Below are 14,099 nucleotides of genomic sequence, written 5' to 3'. Positions count from 1 at the left end.
CTACCCATCCAGGGCTCCATGTACATCCTGAGCCTCCCCAACAAGAACAACAAAGTGTTCAAAAATCAAAGTTGAAAGGACATTAAAGAACTATTTGCTCAAAGCCTTTGGAAGAAGAGGAAAGAAGAGATAGGGGCTTCCCTCCCTGGCTGGCAGGCCCACAGGCCTCCTAATTTTAAAAACATGGGGGAACTGAAGCCATAGGAGACCAGGTAGACTCACTCAGAATCAAGGCCCCCCTCTCCCACTGAAAGGTTGTCTCATCTGACCACAGGGTTCGTCTTCACGCACGCTTTTCCGCTAGATTCCTCATCACTTTTTCCCATAACCTCAGGCTGGCAAAGTAAAAAATGTTTGACTTCTATAGCTTAGAGAACACCTATGACATTCCTCACATTTCTTCCCTACCCATTTCTGAGCAGACTTAATTGGAGGTGAGGAGGAAGACTTCCAAATAAGACTCTAGGTCAGTGATGCCCAACGTAACTCTGCAATGATGGAAATGTTCCCTGGTTGTACTGTGCAATAGAACTGCACACATGTAGCTACTGAGTATTTCGAATGACACTACACACACAACTGAGTACATGACTGAAGAATTGACACTTTCATTTAACTTTAAATACTTTAGATGAAGTTGCCACACGTGACTAGCAGCTAATCTAGGAGACAGCAGAGCTCGCCTCCCTAATCCATTCCAGCGTATCACCTTGACAAACAAAATCCATCTATTTATTCAAAAAGATACGTTTTGACTGCTCAACAGAGAATAGTGTGTTAATATTATACAGCACACACACAAATAGAAAACATGGGCTCTGCTTTCCAAGAATATACAAAGGGGGGAGAAAGCATGCAGGCAGGTAACTAGAACCATTAACATAAAATGGGGTCCCTCTCTGATGGGGAGCTACAGGGTTGGGTTAGCAAGACGTGCAACTGACACAGGGCCTTAAAAGGTCATGGAGCAGAGAAGGGACACAGATACTTTAAAAGGGGGGCAGCAAAGGCAAGGGAACAGAGACAGGAAGCCACAGGGTCTGCTTAGGGGAGGACAGGAAGCCCAATCCAGCGTAAGGAGCGGTTTCATGGAAGGGGATCATAGACAGAACTGGAAAGGTACATAAGGACCCGTTTCCAAACTTAAACATTAAGAAACCCAAGGGGAGAATAATGAGATTTAAAAGGAAGGGACCAATATAGCCTGTAAAGGAGGAAGGCTCAAAACTTTAAAGATGGTTAGATGCTGGGGATGGTGGAAGAGATGGTTCAAGTTTTTAAACCCGAGATAACAAGACAAGAATGTCCACTCTTATCACTTTTGGTCAACATAGTTTTGAAAATCCTAGTCATGGCAATCAGAGACAAATAAAAATAAAAGGAATCCAAATTGGAGATGTAGAACTGTCACTATTTGCAGATGACATGACACTAGACATAGAAAATACTAAAGATGTTACCAGAAAATTGCTAGAGCTCATCAATGAATTTGGTAATGTTGCAGAATACAAAATTAATACACAGAAATCTCTTGCATCCCTATACACTGACAACGAAAGATCAGAAAGAGGAATTAAGGAAACAATCCCATTTACCATGACGCCAGAAAGAATAAAATATCTAGGGATAAACCTACCTAAGGAGGCAAAAGACTTGTACTCAGAAAACTATAAACTGAAAGAAATCAAAGATGACACAGAGAGAGATACCATGCTCTTCGACTAAAAGAATCAATATTGTCAAAATGACAATACCACCCAAAGTAATACACAGATGCAATGCAATCCCTATCAAATTAACGATAGCATTTTCCACAGAATTAGAACAAAAACTTTTACAATATGTATGAAAATACAAAAGACCCCAAATAGCCAAAGCAAACTTAAGAAAGAAAAATGGAGCTGGAGGAATCAGGCTCCCTGACTTCAGACTATACTATAAAGGTGCCTCAAAACAGTATGGTACGGCACAAAAAACAGAACCATGGATCAATGGAATCAGATAGAAAGTCCAGCGATAAACCCACGCACCTATGGTCCCCAATCTATGATGGAGGAGACAAGAACATACAATGGAGAAAAGAGAGTTTCTTCAATAAGTGATGCTAGGAAAACTGGACAGTTACATGCAGAAGAATGAAATCAGAACACTCTAACACTATACACACACACAACTCAACATGGATTAAAGACCTAAATGCAAGAAACCATAAGACTCCTAGAAGAAAACATAGGCAGAACACTGACAAAAATCACAGCAAGATCTTTTTTGATCCACCTCTTAGAGTAATGAAAATTAAAATAAATAAATAAACAAACAAGTGGAACTTAATTAAACTCAAAAACTTTTTGCACAGCAAAGGAAACCATATACAAAAAAAGACAACCCACAAAAGGCGAGAAAATAATTGCAAATGAAGTGACCAACAAGGGATTAATCGCCAAAATTACAAATAGCTTATGCAGTTCAATATCAAAAAAACAAACATCCAATCAAAAATAGGAAGATCTAAATAGACATTTCTCTAAAGAAGACACACAGGTGGCCAAAAAGCACATGAAAAGATGCTCAACATCATTAATTATTAGGGAAGTACGAATCAAAACTACAATGAGGAATCATCTCACACCAGTCAGAATGGCCATCATCAAAAAATTCTAGAAACAATAAATGTGGGAGAGGGTGCAGAGAAAAGGGAAACCTCCTATGCTGTTGATGAGAACGTACATTTGTGTGGTTGCTATGGAGAACACTATGGAGGTGCCTTAAAAAACTAAAAATAGAGCTACCTTGTAATCTAGCAACCCCACTCCTGGGCAAATGTCTGAAGAAAACCATAATTCAGAAAGATATGTGTACCTCAGTGTTCACTGCAGCACTGCTTACAATAGCCAGGACATGGAGGCAACCTGAATGCGCATCAACAGAGGAGTGGATAAAGAAGATGTGGCGCACAGATACACCAGAACGTGACTCAGCCATAAAGGAAGGACATTTGCAGCAACATGAATGGACCTGGAGACTGTCATACTGAGTGAAGTCAGCCAAGCAGAGACAAATATCATGATATTGCTTATATGTGGAATCTTTAAAAAGTGGTACAAATGAATGTATTTACAAAATGGGAACAGCGTCACAAACACAGAAAACAAACTTATGGTTCCCAAGGAGGAAAGAGGAGATTGGGGTTGACTTATACACACTACTACACATAAAGTAGATAATAAGAATCTACTATATATCACAGGGAACTCTACTTAATACTCTATAATGCACTATATGGGAAAAGGATCTAAAGAGAGTGGATATATGTATAACTGATTAACTCTGCTGTACAACAGAAACAATACTGTAAATCAACTATACAGCAGTAAAAATTAAATTAAAAAAAAAAACCCAGTGTAAATGGACCATCTAAGGCAACATTAATGGGGCAGATACTAGGAGAGAGGGATCATGCCGACTGGTTAAAGCTGAGGTTGATGAAATAAAGAGATGGACCAACAAGCACTTTGAGAACTGAAATGAGACTAAAAGAAGAGAAAGGTTGATGGATGTGAGAGTCAAACCAGAGACCCCTGACTGAAATCCGAGTGGGAGGGTAGGTACAGGAGGAGGAAGGAAAGAAGAGACCCATGGATAGACTCTGCATCCGATGGGAAATAAGCTATATTCAGGGACAGAAGAGAAATAGAGAAGGAATATCCCCTACTACAGAATTAGGACAGAAACTTCTCTCCATATCCTCTGCACCTCTTAAATGAACAGTCCTGCCTTCCTAATGGGAATGGATACTGTGCAAAGATGGAGATTGTATCAGATATTTCAATCCCAACAGCCACAAGAGAACAAATTAAGCCCCAGTCCTACCTGAATAACTCAGTATCTTAAGAGACGATGAGAGGGTATGTGAAGGGCCCCAGGAGAGGGTGTCGTAGAGGTTTTCCCTCACTAGTGCGGAAAATTAGCCCCAGATTACAACACTGCTCTGGATCTGCCTAACAAAGCTTAAAAACAAGACCCATGCTTCTACTTGATCTAGCTCAGTGGTTCCCAATCCTGGCAAATGGGAAAATCGCCAAAAGACTGCTGGTGATTTAACAGCCTGGGCAACCACTATTGTTTTAAGCTCCCCAGGTGACTCTTGTGAGCAGCCCAGGTTGATAACCACCCACCGACACCCGAGATGTGTAAGGCTGCTCACCCAGTTTCTAGAGTCCCTTTTAAATCTCCCCACTCCGGATGCCATTTTCAATACTCATGTAACATAGCTGGCAAACACCTATTGCAGCTTCCAACATGATAACACATTTCCAGCACAATCCATTAACAGAAGTCTCATACACACTTTCTCATTGAAACCTTAGAGAATCCTGGAGAAGACAGGTTACCTGCCCAAGACCCCACAGTTAGCAACCATCCAGGAGGGCTGACCCCAGAGCTACCCCTCTTTTCTGTTGCTCCTCTGCTGTTCTCAAGCCCAACAATTTCTAAGATGTCCTTGGGAAGCAGGTGAAAGAAGCCACCTTAGACATTGTGAGATATAGGAGAGAAATCAACAACTCTGACTAAAGCTCACAATCTCTCCAAGGCCACAAGCTTCACCCAAGTATGAAGAGACACATGTACCCCAATGTTCATCACAGCACTGTTTATAATAGCCAGGACATGGAAGCAACCTAGATGTCCATCAGCAGATGAATGGATAAGCTGTGGTACATATACACAATGGAGTATTACTCAGCCATTAAAAAGAATACATTTGAATCAGTTCTAATGAGGTGGATGAAACTGGAGCCGATTATACAGAGTGAAGTAGCCAGAAAGAAAAACACCAATACAGTATACTAATGCATATATTTGGAATTTAGAAAGATGGTAACAATAACCCTGTATGCAAGACAGCAAAAGAGACACAGATGTATAGAACAGTCTTTTGAGCTCTGGGAGAGGGAGAGGGGGGATAATTTGGGAGAATCGCATTAAAACATGTATAATATTATATAAGAAACGAATTGCCAGTCCAGGTTCGATGCAGGATACAGGATGCTTGGGGCTGATGCACTGGGATGACCCAGAGGGATGGTAAGGGGAGGGAGGAGGGAGGGGGATTCAGGATTGGGAACACGTGTACACCCGTGGTGCATTCATGTTGATGTATGGCAAAACCAATACAATATTGTAAAGTAATTAGCCTCCAATTAAAGTATTTTTTTAATTTAAAAAATAAATAAATAAAGGCAATGGCCAGGAGAAAACAGTGAAAAAATAGCTTCTTTTCCTTATTCTTGTTCAACTCTACACCACTGTGGACACGAATTTTAGAAATACCTTACACTTCTAAGTAGCGACGATGTCTCTGAGTGAGAAACTCCAGTTACATGAAAGGATTCCTCTTCCCCATCACAGACTCTTCCAAAAGCAAACCAACAAAAGATGCAAGACTTGGCCCGACCTGGCCAGAGGTTTTCTGACCTCGCCCAACACGCCCTGGGCTGCAGTGGGCTGCGCACAAACTACGTATCTGTGCCCACTTTCAGCCTCTGTGCAGTTCTGCGTGGAAAGACCAGAGAGACGCCCTAAGGCCCAGCCACCGTCGCTGGGACTAACTCAACGCGGCCGCGGTAACTGCTAGTTGGCAATACGCCAGTCTAAATGACACCAAGAGGATGCATCCACCGTGGTGCTACCGGAGCCCAGGGTCAGGTCTCACTGACTTTCGGAGTCTGAAAACCCAGGCTCGCGGGCCCTGGGCGCGCGGCAGCCTTACCCGCAGGAGCACAGTTCACAGACGCATTTCCCCTTCGTCGGGGCCATCCTGAGGCCTGGGAGTCCTCGCCGAGCATCCGCCGCCGCTGCCGCCGAGACCCCGACTGCCTCGCAGGGAGCGCGCCAAGTTTCGAGGGCCTTGGCAAATATTCTGAATACTGACCCCAGAGAAAACGTAAGCGGCCCTTTTGCCAAGTCCGGTCTTGTGTTTCCTTCCCTGAGCGGGCCTCGCACGGGAGCAGCACCGAGCGTGGACCGCGCGGGCCAGGCGACCTCCCCTGCGCGCGCAGCCCCGGCCTCTGCCCGCCCCACCCACGCACAAGCGGAGCAGCCCGGCCCGCGGGGCCTCTGTGACATCACCCGGGTCATGAGATACACCTGTGGGTGTTAGTGATGGCACAAGCACCTGCGCCTGTGAGGTCAGGAAGCTTCCCGCGGCTTATCTGGCGGGCCCAGGACCAAGGTCCCCCACTGGGCCTTGTTGAAATCTCAGGGAGGACTTTGGAAAGTTCCTGGGTGTGCAAGTCCTCAAGCAGCCTGCTCACGTGGACAAAAAAGGCTGAAAACCCCACTGTCATCACACTAGGTGGCATTTATCTCTAGAACCTATGGTGCCTGTGGGTATAGAAAGGCACCCACTGATTTCCAGAAGGCTGGACTAAAACACCATTTCCAGATCTTTCTTGTGGAAATCATGCCTGCAGCTCCCCCCATAGACCTTGCTCTCTGAGAACAAAGCAGTTACAGGGCGCCTGGGGCTTAACTGCTCACTGGGTGCTCAGTCACTCCCCCAGGTGCTAGTAGTGATGCTGGGCCGTGGTCCTCAAGTTTGAGCCTGCATCAGAATGACCTGGCTTGATGAAAGCCAGATTGCCCAAGCCACCCCCAAGTTTCTGATTCAGTAGATCTCAGTTCAGTTCAGTTGCTCAGTCGTGTCTGACTCTTTGCAACCTCATGGACTACAGCACGCCAGGCCTCCCTGTCCATCACCAACTCACGGCGTTTACTCAAACTCATGTCCATTGAGTCAGTGATGCCATCTAACCATCTCATCCTCTGTCATCCCCTTCTCCTCCCACCTTTAATCTTTCCCAGCATCAGGGTTTTTTCAAATGAGTCAGTTCTTCGCTTTAGGTGCCCAAAGTATGGGAGTTTCAGCTTCAGCATCAGTCCTTCCAATGAATATTCAGGACTGATTTCCTTTCTGGATAGACTGATTGGATCTCCTTGCAGTCCAAGGGACTCTCAAGGGTCTTCTCCAACCCCACAGTTCAAAAGCATCAATTCTTTGGCACTCAGCTTTCTTTATAGTCCAACTCCCACATCCATACATGACTACATAGGGTTGACTAGATGGACCTTTGTTGGCAAAGTAATGTCTCTGCTTTTTAATATGCTGTCTAGGTTGGCCATAACTTTTCTTCAGGAGCCAATGTCTTTTAATTTCATGGCTGCAGGCACCATTTGCTGTGATTTTGGAGCCCAAAAAATTGTTTCCCCATCTATTTTCCATGAAGTGATGGGACCAGATGCCATGATCTTAGTTTTCTGAATGTTGAGTTTTAAGCCAACTTTTTCACTCTCCTCTTTCACTTTCACCAAGAGGCCCTTTAGTTCTTCTTCGCTTTCTGCCATAAGGGTGGTGTCATCTGAATATCTGAGGTTATTGATATTTCTCCTAGCAATAGGTCTGGGGTGGGCCTAACAAGATCTGAGCCGCACAGATGCTGCTAGGCCAGGGACCACACTTTGAGAAGCACAGTTTGAGAGATTATTTTGCCCTCTCTATAACTAGTCAGCCCCTGGTAAGGTGTTTCTTCAGCTATCCTCACCCTGAGAACCACTACAGATCCTGCCCAGAAGCCACTGGCATCAAACTTTTTAATCTGGGACCCTAGTTTCAACAAGAAGCCTAGTGATTTGGATCAGAAGCAAGCTGCAGAGGCACTGCTCTAGCAGCTGCTGTGGAAAGAAACATGCTTTTCCAGTAGGAGACATGAGAGCTTCAAGTATTGACAATCCCGTGCTTTATCTTCCCCACACTTCCTAACTCTTGCATTAGATGTTTGGGATTGGTTTGGTTTGGTTGTTTGGCTGCACTGGGTCTCGGTTGGGGGCACTTGGCATCTTTGACGCTGTTGTAGGTGAGAACTCTTAGCTGTGGCATGTTGGATCTAGTCCCTGACCAAGGGTGGAACTCAGGCCCCCTACACTAGGAGCACAGTCTTAGCCACGGGACCACCAGGGAGGCCCCACCACCACCACCATTAGTTTTTGTGAAAGACTGCTTCAGTAAGTCAGAGGCATTTTAGACTGCAGAAGACTTCAGTGTTTTTGGTTTTTTTTTTTCTTTCGTGTAAGTCTCTAGAATGTGTGTGCTAAGTTGCTTCGGTCATGTCCGTCACTTTGCGACCCTGTGGACTGTAGCCCACCGGGCTCCTCTGTCCATGGGATTCTCTGGGCAAAAATACTGGAGTGGGTTGCTATGCCTTCCTCCAGGGGATTTTCCCAACCAAGGGATCGAACCCATGTCTCTTTTGTCTCTTGCATTGGCAGGCAGGTTCTTTACCACTAACGCTACCCGGGAAGCCCCAAACCTCCAGAATAGAGGTCAGCAAACTATTTCCAACAGGCCGAATTCAGCCTGCCACCTGTCTTTGTATAACCAGCAAACCAAGAAACTTTTTTACGTTTTTTATAATAGTTATGTATTTATTTACTTGTTTGGCTTCACTGGGTGTTAGTTGCAGCACATGGGATCTTCCATCTTCATTTCAGCATGTGGGATCTTCATTTCAGCATGTGGGATCTTCAACTCCAGCATGTGCAATTTTTTAATTGTGGCCTACAAACACTTAGTTGCAGCATATGGGATCTAATACCTCGACCAGGGGTCAAACCTGGGCCCCCTGCATTGGGAGTACAGAGTCTTAGCCACTGGACTACCATGAAAGTCACCCTCATTAGTTTTTGTGAAAGACTGCATTAGTAAGTCAGAGGCATTTTAGACTGCAGAAGACTTCAGAGTTTGTTTGGATTTTTTTCTTCCATGTAAAGCTCCAGAATAGAGGTCAGCAAACTATTGCCAACGGGCCAAATTCAGCCAGCTACATGTCTTTGTATGGCCAGCAAACAAGGAATGTTTATACATATATATATATATATTTAAATAGTTACATATTTTCATACTCGTTTCACTGTGCTGGGTCTTAGTTGCAGCACGTGGCAAGCAACTCTTACTTGCGGCATGTGGGATCTAATTCCCTGACCAGGGGTCGAAGCCAGGTTCCCTGCATTGGAGTGCAGAATCTTAGCCACTGGATCACCAGGGAAGTCCCTCCATTTTTTAATGTTTGAGAAAAATCGAAAAAATATTACATGACCCATGAAACTAACATGACCCACTAAACTATAAAAATGAGTTTCTGCGTCTACAAATTAAGTTTTGGATTTTGTCCAAAAATTTGTGGAAATATTCCTGATTTTGCCTCTTGGCCCATGAAAGCTAAAATATTTACCGTTAAGACTTTTTACAGAGAAAGTTTGCCAACCCCAGCTCTAAAAAGTCAAAGCAGGAGATCCAGAGGGGAGCAAAGCTTACCCATCATGCTTAAAAACAGGGAAGTTGAAGCTGCTCCTTGCCTTCTCAGTAGGAGGCCAGGGCCTGAAAGGGGAGGGTGAAACCTGAGGGGACAAGATGGAAGTGTGGGAGATATTGGAAGCCAAGGAAAAGCCTGCATGCCATCCCTTGTCATTAACAGAGAACATCACGTGGGCCTTACAGAGGAACTACAGTGATGAACACCAGCCTTCCCTTGGTGCTTAAAGATTATCTATGACTCTTCCAGAAGAATGGCACGCTCATGCCTCCAGCCCCCATTCAGACCACCCTTACAGGTAGCAACTTTGTCAATTAACCCACGGCGCTCCCAACGTCCCCCATCCCTGCTCTCAACAGAGGGTGGAGATCTTGAAAGATGAAGATGGTAAGGATAAAAATGGCCTCATTTTTGGCCTCAAAAATGGCCTCAGCACCAGTACTTCTGTAGAGCTGGTGCTGGACAGACCACCTTTCCTCCCCCTCCTTGTGACGCTTGCTGCTCATGTTTCATCAGTTCCAGCCGATGCGGCTCTAACCTGTGTAAACCCCTCTCTAACTGGGGTCCCAAATGTCCCTTCCTATGAAGAATTTACAGTCATTTGCTATGCATTCTCAGCTTTGTGTTCTTTCCCTTAAGTTCTCTTGTCTGTGTTTAAAACTGACATAAATCTATCATACCCATATCACAAATAAGAAAACTGAAGCTAAGCGGAAAACTCACGCAAGATAACACAGGTACTGAGTACTAGAGTTGAGCAAGCCCTTGAATTCTTTTCAAACTTTTCCACCCAGGAAAAAGAATGAATGGGTAACCTGGAGACCTTACGGACCACTGCAAATGGTATTTCATCTTAAAATTTTGTATTCACTTCTTAATATTGAAGCAGAGAGGAATCTATGGTCCTTGCCCGCTGCTCCCCCCCCCCCACCACACCCTCTGCCTGCCTTTTGTCTGTGGAAAACTTTAGTCAAAGAATAAGTTTAATCAGAGAAGTGAGAAATGCAGAAACAAAGGAAAACAGTCAAAAGAGACTAAATAATAATAATGTAGTCACTAAACATAACTGAGGACCTTTGGTTCTTTCTCAGCACTATAGATAATATTCTGAGCCCTATCCTGTGAGCTGTCTTACAAATACTAAAACACCAGGTGGAGACGTTAACTACATAATGACCAGGCTGTACCCAGGACACGAGCTGCCACAGTTCCCAGAATTGGCCTCAAGGAAATGGGCACAAACAGACCTTGGAAGTGAAGATTAACTATACCTAAAACTACCCAGATGACCAATTTGAAGATGACTGTCAGAGCCATGTACTGTTTCTGCATGTAGTCCCCTCCTTCTACCTGTAAAATCTCTTGGCCCACTGGTTGCTGGCAAGATGGTGCGGGTGGGTTGGGGAGGGGGGAGGGGAGTGAGTCAGCCTTTGGACAGATGTCCACCACCCTTCCCCCACAGTTTCCAGCAACCGAATTAAAGCAAATTTTCCTTTCCACCAAACTGGCCTGTTTACTGGCTTTGAGGCAGCAAGCAGTCAGACCCACACACACTCTTTCAGTAACAATATGGCCATCTTTAATATTTCCCCAAAATCTTTTTGTAAAATTGACATTCAATGAAGCTACACAATTTTTTTCCAGCCTTATAACCCATTCAAATGTACTGTTATATATACCATCTGAAAGTCTACCCTTTGTGGAATATTGTTAAAAATCTACAGTTACTCCTCTGAGTACAAAGTACTTCAGCCAAGATTGTCTTTTTTTAGCATCTCTCACCATTTGGAATTGCTTAACTTCATTGGCACCAGTAGAAGACTAGCCCATTATGACATGTAAATCGGGCATCTACCATTCAGTCATTCCACAAACACTTATTGATCTCTTATGACGAACCAGACACTCCATTGAATGACAGAGACAAGGGACAGAGGCCTCACGGAATTTAACATAGGAGAAGCAGGTGACCAAAATACTACCCACGAGTATCATTATGGACTGTGTTAAGTATCAAGAAGGATAAATAGGGTGACCGAGTGAATCCTATCAAATATTTGAGAAAGAAATGATACAAATCCTACACATAATCTTTTAGAAAATAAAGAAATAATATGGAGATTCCTTAAAAAAAAAAAACTGGAAAAAGGACTGCCAGAAAGGACTACCCAGAAATCCCACTGCTGGGAATATACATCAAGGAAACCAGAATTGAAAGAGACACATGTACCCCAATGTTCACTGCAGCACTGTTTACAATAGCCAGGACATGGAAGCAACCTAGATGCCCATCGGCAGATGAATGGATAAGGAAGCTGTGGTGCATATACACAATGGAAAAAAGAATGCATTTGAGTCAATTCTAATGAGGTGAATGAAACCGGAACCTATTATACAGAGTGAAGTTAAGTCAGAAAGAGAAACACCAATACAGTATATTAACACATATATATGGAATTTGGAAAGATGGTAATGATGACCCTATATGCAGGGCAGCAAAAGAGACACAGAGATAAAGAACAGACTTTTGGACTATGTGGGAGAAAGTGAGGGGGGACTATATGAAAGAATAGCATTGAAACATGTATATTACCATATGTAAAATAGATGACCAGTGCAAGTTTGATGCATGAAGCAGGGTACTTAAAGACAGTGCTCTGGGACAACCCAGAGGGATGGGGTGGGGAGGGATGTGGGTGGGGGTTCAGGATGTGGGACACATGTACACCAGTGGCTGATTCATGTCGATGTATAGCAAAAACCACCACAATATTATAAAGTAATTAGCTTCCAATTAAAATAAATTACTTTAAAATTTAAAAAAGAAAATAAAGAAACACTTCCCAATTAATTCTACAAGGCCAGTATTACTCTGATTCCAAAGCCAGGCAAAAGTATCACACAAGAACTACAGACCACTATCTCTTTTTAAAATATCAGCAAACTGAACCAGCAATATATATAAAGGATTATATTCCATGACCAAGAGGAGTTTATCCCAGAAACACAAGGCTGTTTTAATACTGGAAAAATCAATTAATGTAATATACCACATCAACAGAATGAAAGACAAAAATACTTCATCTCTCAGTGATTCAGGAAAGGCATTAACAAAATCCAATGCCCATTCTTGGTTTTGTTTTTTTACAAATTCCTCAGGAAATTAGGAAAAGAAGGGAGCTTCTTTGGAGGACTTCCCTGGTGGTCCAGTGGTTAAGAATCCACTTGCCAATGCAGGGGACACAGGTTCAATCCCTGGTCCAGGAAGATTCTACATGCCAACGTGCAATTAAGCCCATGTACCACTACTGAGCCCATGCTCTCAAGCCCACGAGCCACAACTACTGAAGGTGGTATGCCTAGAGCCCGTGCTCCACACAAGAGAAGCCAACAAAATGAGACACCCACACCTCGCAACTAGAAAGTAGCCCCTGCTCACCACGACTAGAGAAAAGCCCGTGCACAGCACTGAAGACCCAGAGCAGCCAAAAATAAGTGAATTAAATTCTTTTTAAAAGAAGGGCAATTCCTCAACCTAATAAAGAACATCTGCAAAAAAGCTACAACTAACATCATGCTTAGCAGTAAGACAGATAGCTTAGTTGCCCCACTGAGATGCAAGGCTCTTTTAACATATGTAAATTAATCAGTGTGATACACCACATTAAAATGAAACATCAAAATCACATGTTCATCTCAACAGGTGCAGAAGAAGCATTTGACAACATTCAACTTCCATTCATAACAAAAATTCTAAAAAAAGTAGATGCAAAAGGAAATTTCCTCAACATAATAAAGGCCATTTATGAAAAGTCACAGACAACATCATAAACAAGGGGGAGAAAACAGAAAACTTTTTTTCTAAGATTCAATACAAGGCAAGAATGCTCACTCTTGCCACTTCTATTTAACACAGTACTAAAAATACTGTAAATATCAATCAGACAAAAAAAAAAAAAAAAAGGATAAAAGGAATCCAAATCAGAAAGGAGGAAGTAAAATTCTCACTGTAAAGTGACATGATCTTATACATAGAAAACCCTAAACACACACACACACACACATATATATCTTAGGACTATTAAACAAATTCAGTAAAGTTGCAGGATTCAAAATTCATGCATAAAAAGCAGTTGTGCTTCCAAACACAGACACATAGATCAACGGAACAGAAAAGAGAGCCCAGAAATAAATCCATGCACTTAAGACAAAGGCAAGAATAAAAAAAAGGAGAAAAATCAGCCTCCTCAATAAGTGGGTGCTGGAGAATCTGAACAGCTATTTGTAAAAGAATGAAATTAACATTATATATGAAACTAACACCATATACAAAAATAAACTCAGACTGAATTAAGACCTAAATGTAAGACTGACTAGAAACCATAAAACTCCTAGAAGAAAATAGAAGTAGAACAAACACCCTTTGACATAAATAGTAGCAATATTTTTTTGGATCTAATTCCTAAAAGCAAAGGAAATAAAAGCAAAACTAAACAAAACAACTCAAAAGCTTTTGTACAAGAAAGTGAAAGTGAAAATTGCTTAGTCGCTTGTCTGACTCTTTGGGACCCATGGCCTGTACAGTCTATGGAATTCTCCAGGTCAGAATACTGGAGTGGGTAGCCTTTCTCTTCTCCAGGAGATCTTTCCAACCCAGGGATAAAACCCAGGTCTCCGGCATTGCACGCAGATTCTTTACCAGCTGAGCAAAGGAAACTATCAATAAAACAA

General features: G+C 42.9%; 1 protein-coding gene across 1 annotated transcript in view; it reads right to left on the bottom strand.

Annotated features, from left to right (window-relative positions):
• SAXO1 (stabilizer of axonemal microtubules 1) overlaps positions 1 to 6,117 on the bottom strand; it is a 110,389-nt gene extending 104,272 nt beyond the window's left edge. Inside the window, exon 1 of the mRNA XM_055577964.1 lies at positions 5,771 to 6,117. Within this exon, the coding sequence (XP_055433939.1) occupies positions 5,771 to 5,817 (47 nt within the window). The 5' untranslated portion in view covers positions 5,818 to 6,117. The remainder of the gene's footprint in view (positions 1 to 5,770) is intronic.
• Positions 6,118 to 14,099: the final 7,982 nt, after the last annotated feature.

The sequence above is a fragment of the Bubalus kerabau genome, chromosome 4, assembly GCF_029407905.1.
Source record: "Bubalus kerabau isolate K-KA32 ecotype Philippines breed swamp buffalo chromosome 4, PCC_UOA_SB_1v2, whole genome shotgun sequence".
NCBI lineage: Eukaryota > Metazoa > Chordata > Mammalia > Artiodactyla > Bovidae > Bubalus > Bubalus kerabau.
This window is presented reverse-complemented; position numbering and strand designations above follow the sequence as displayed.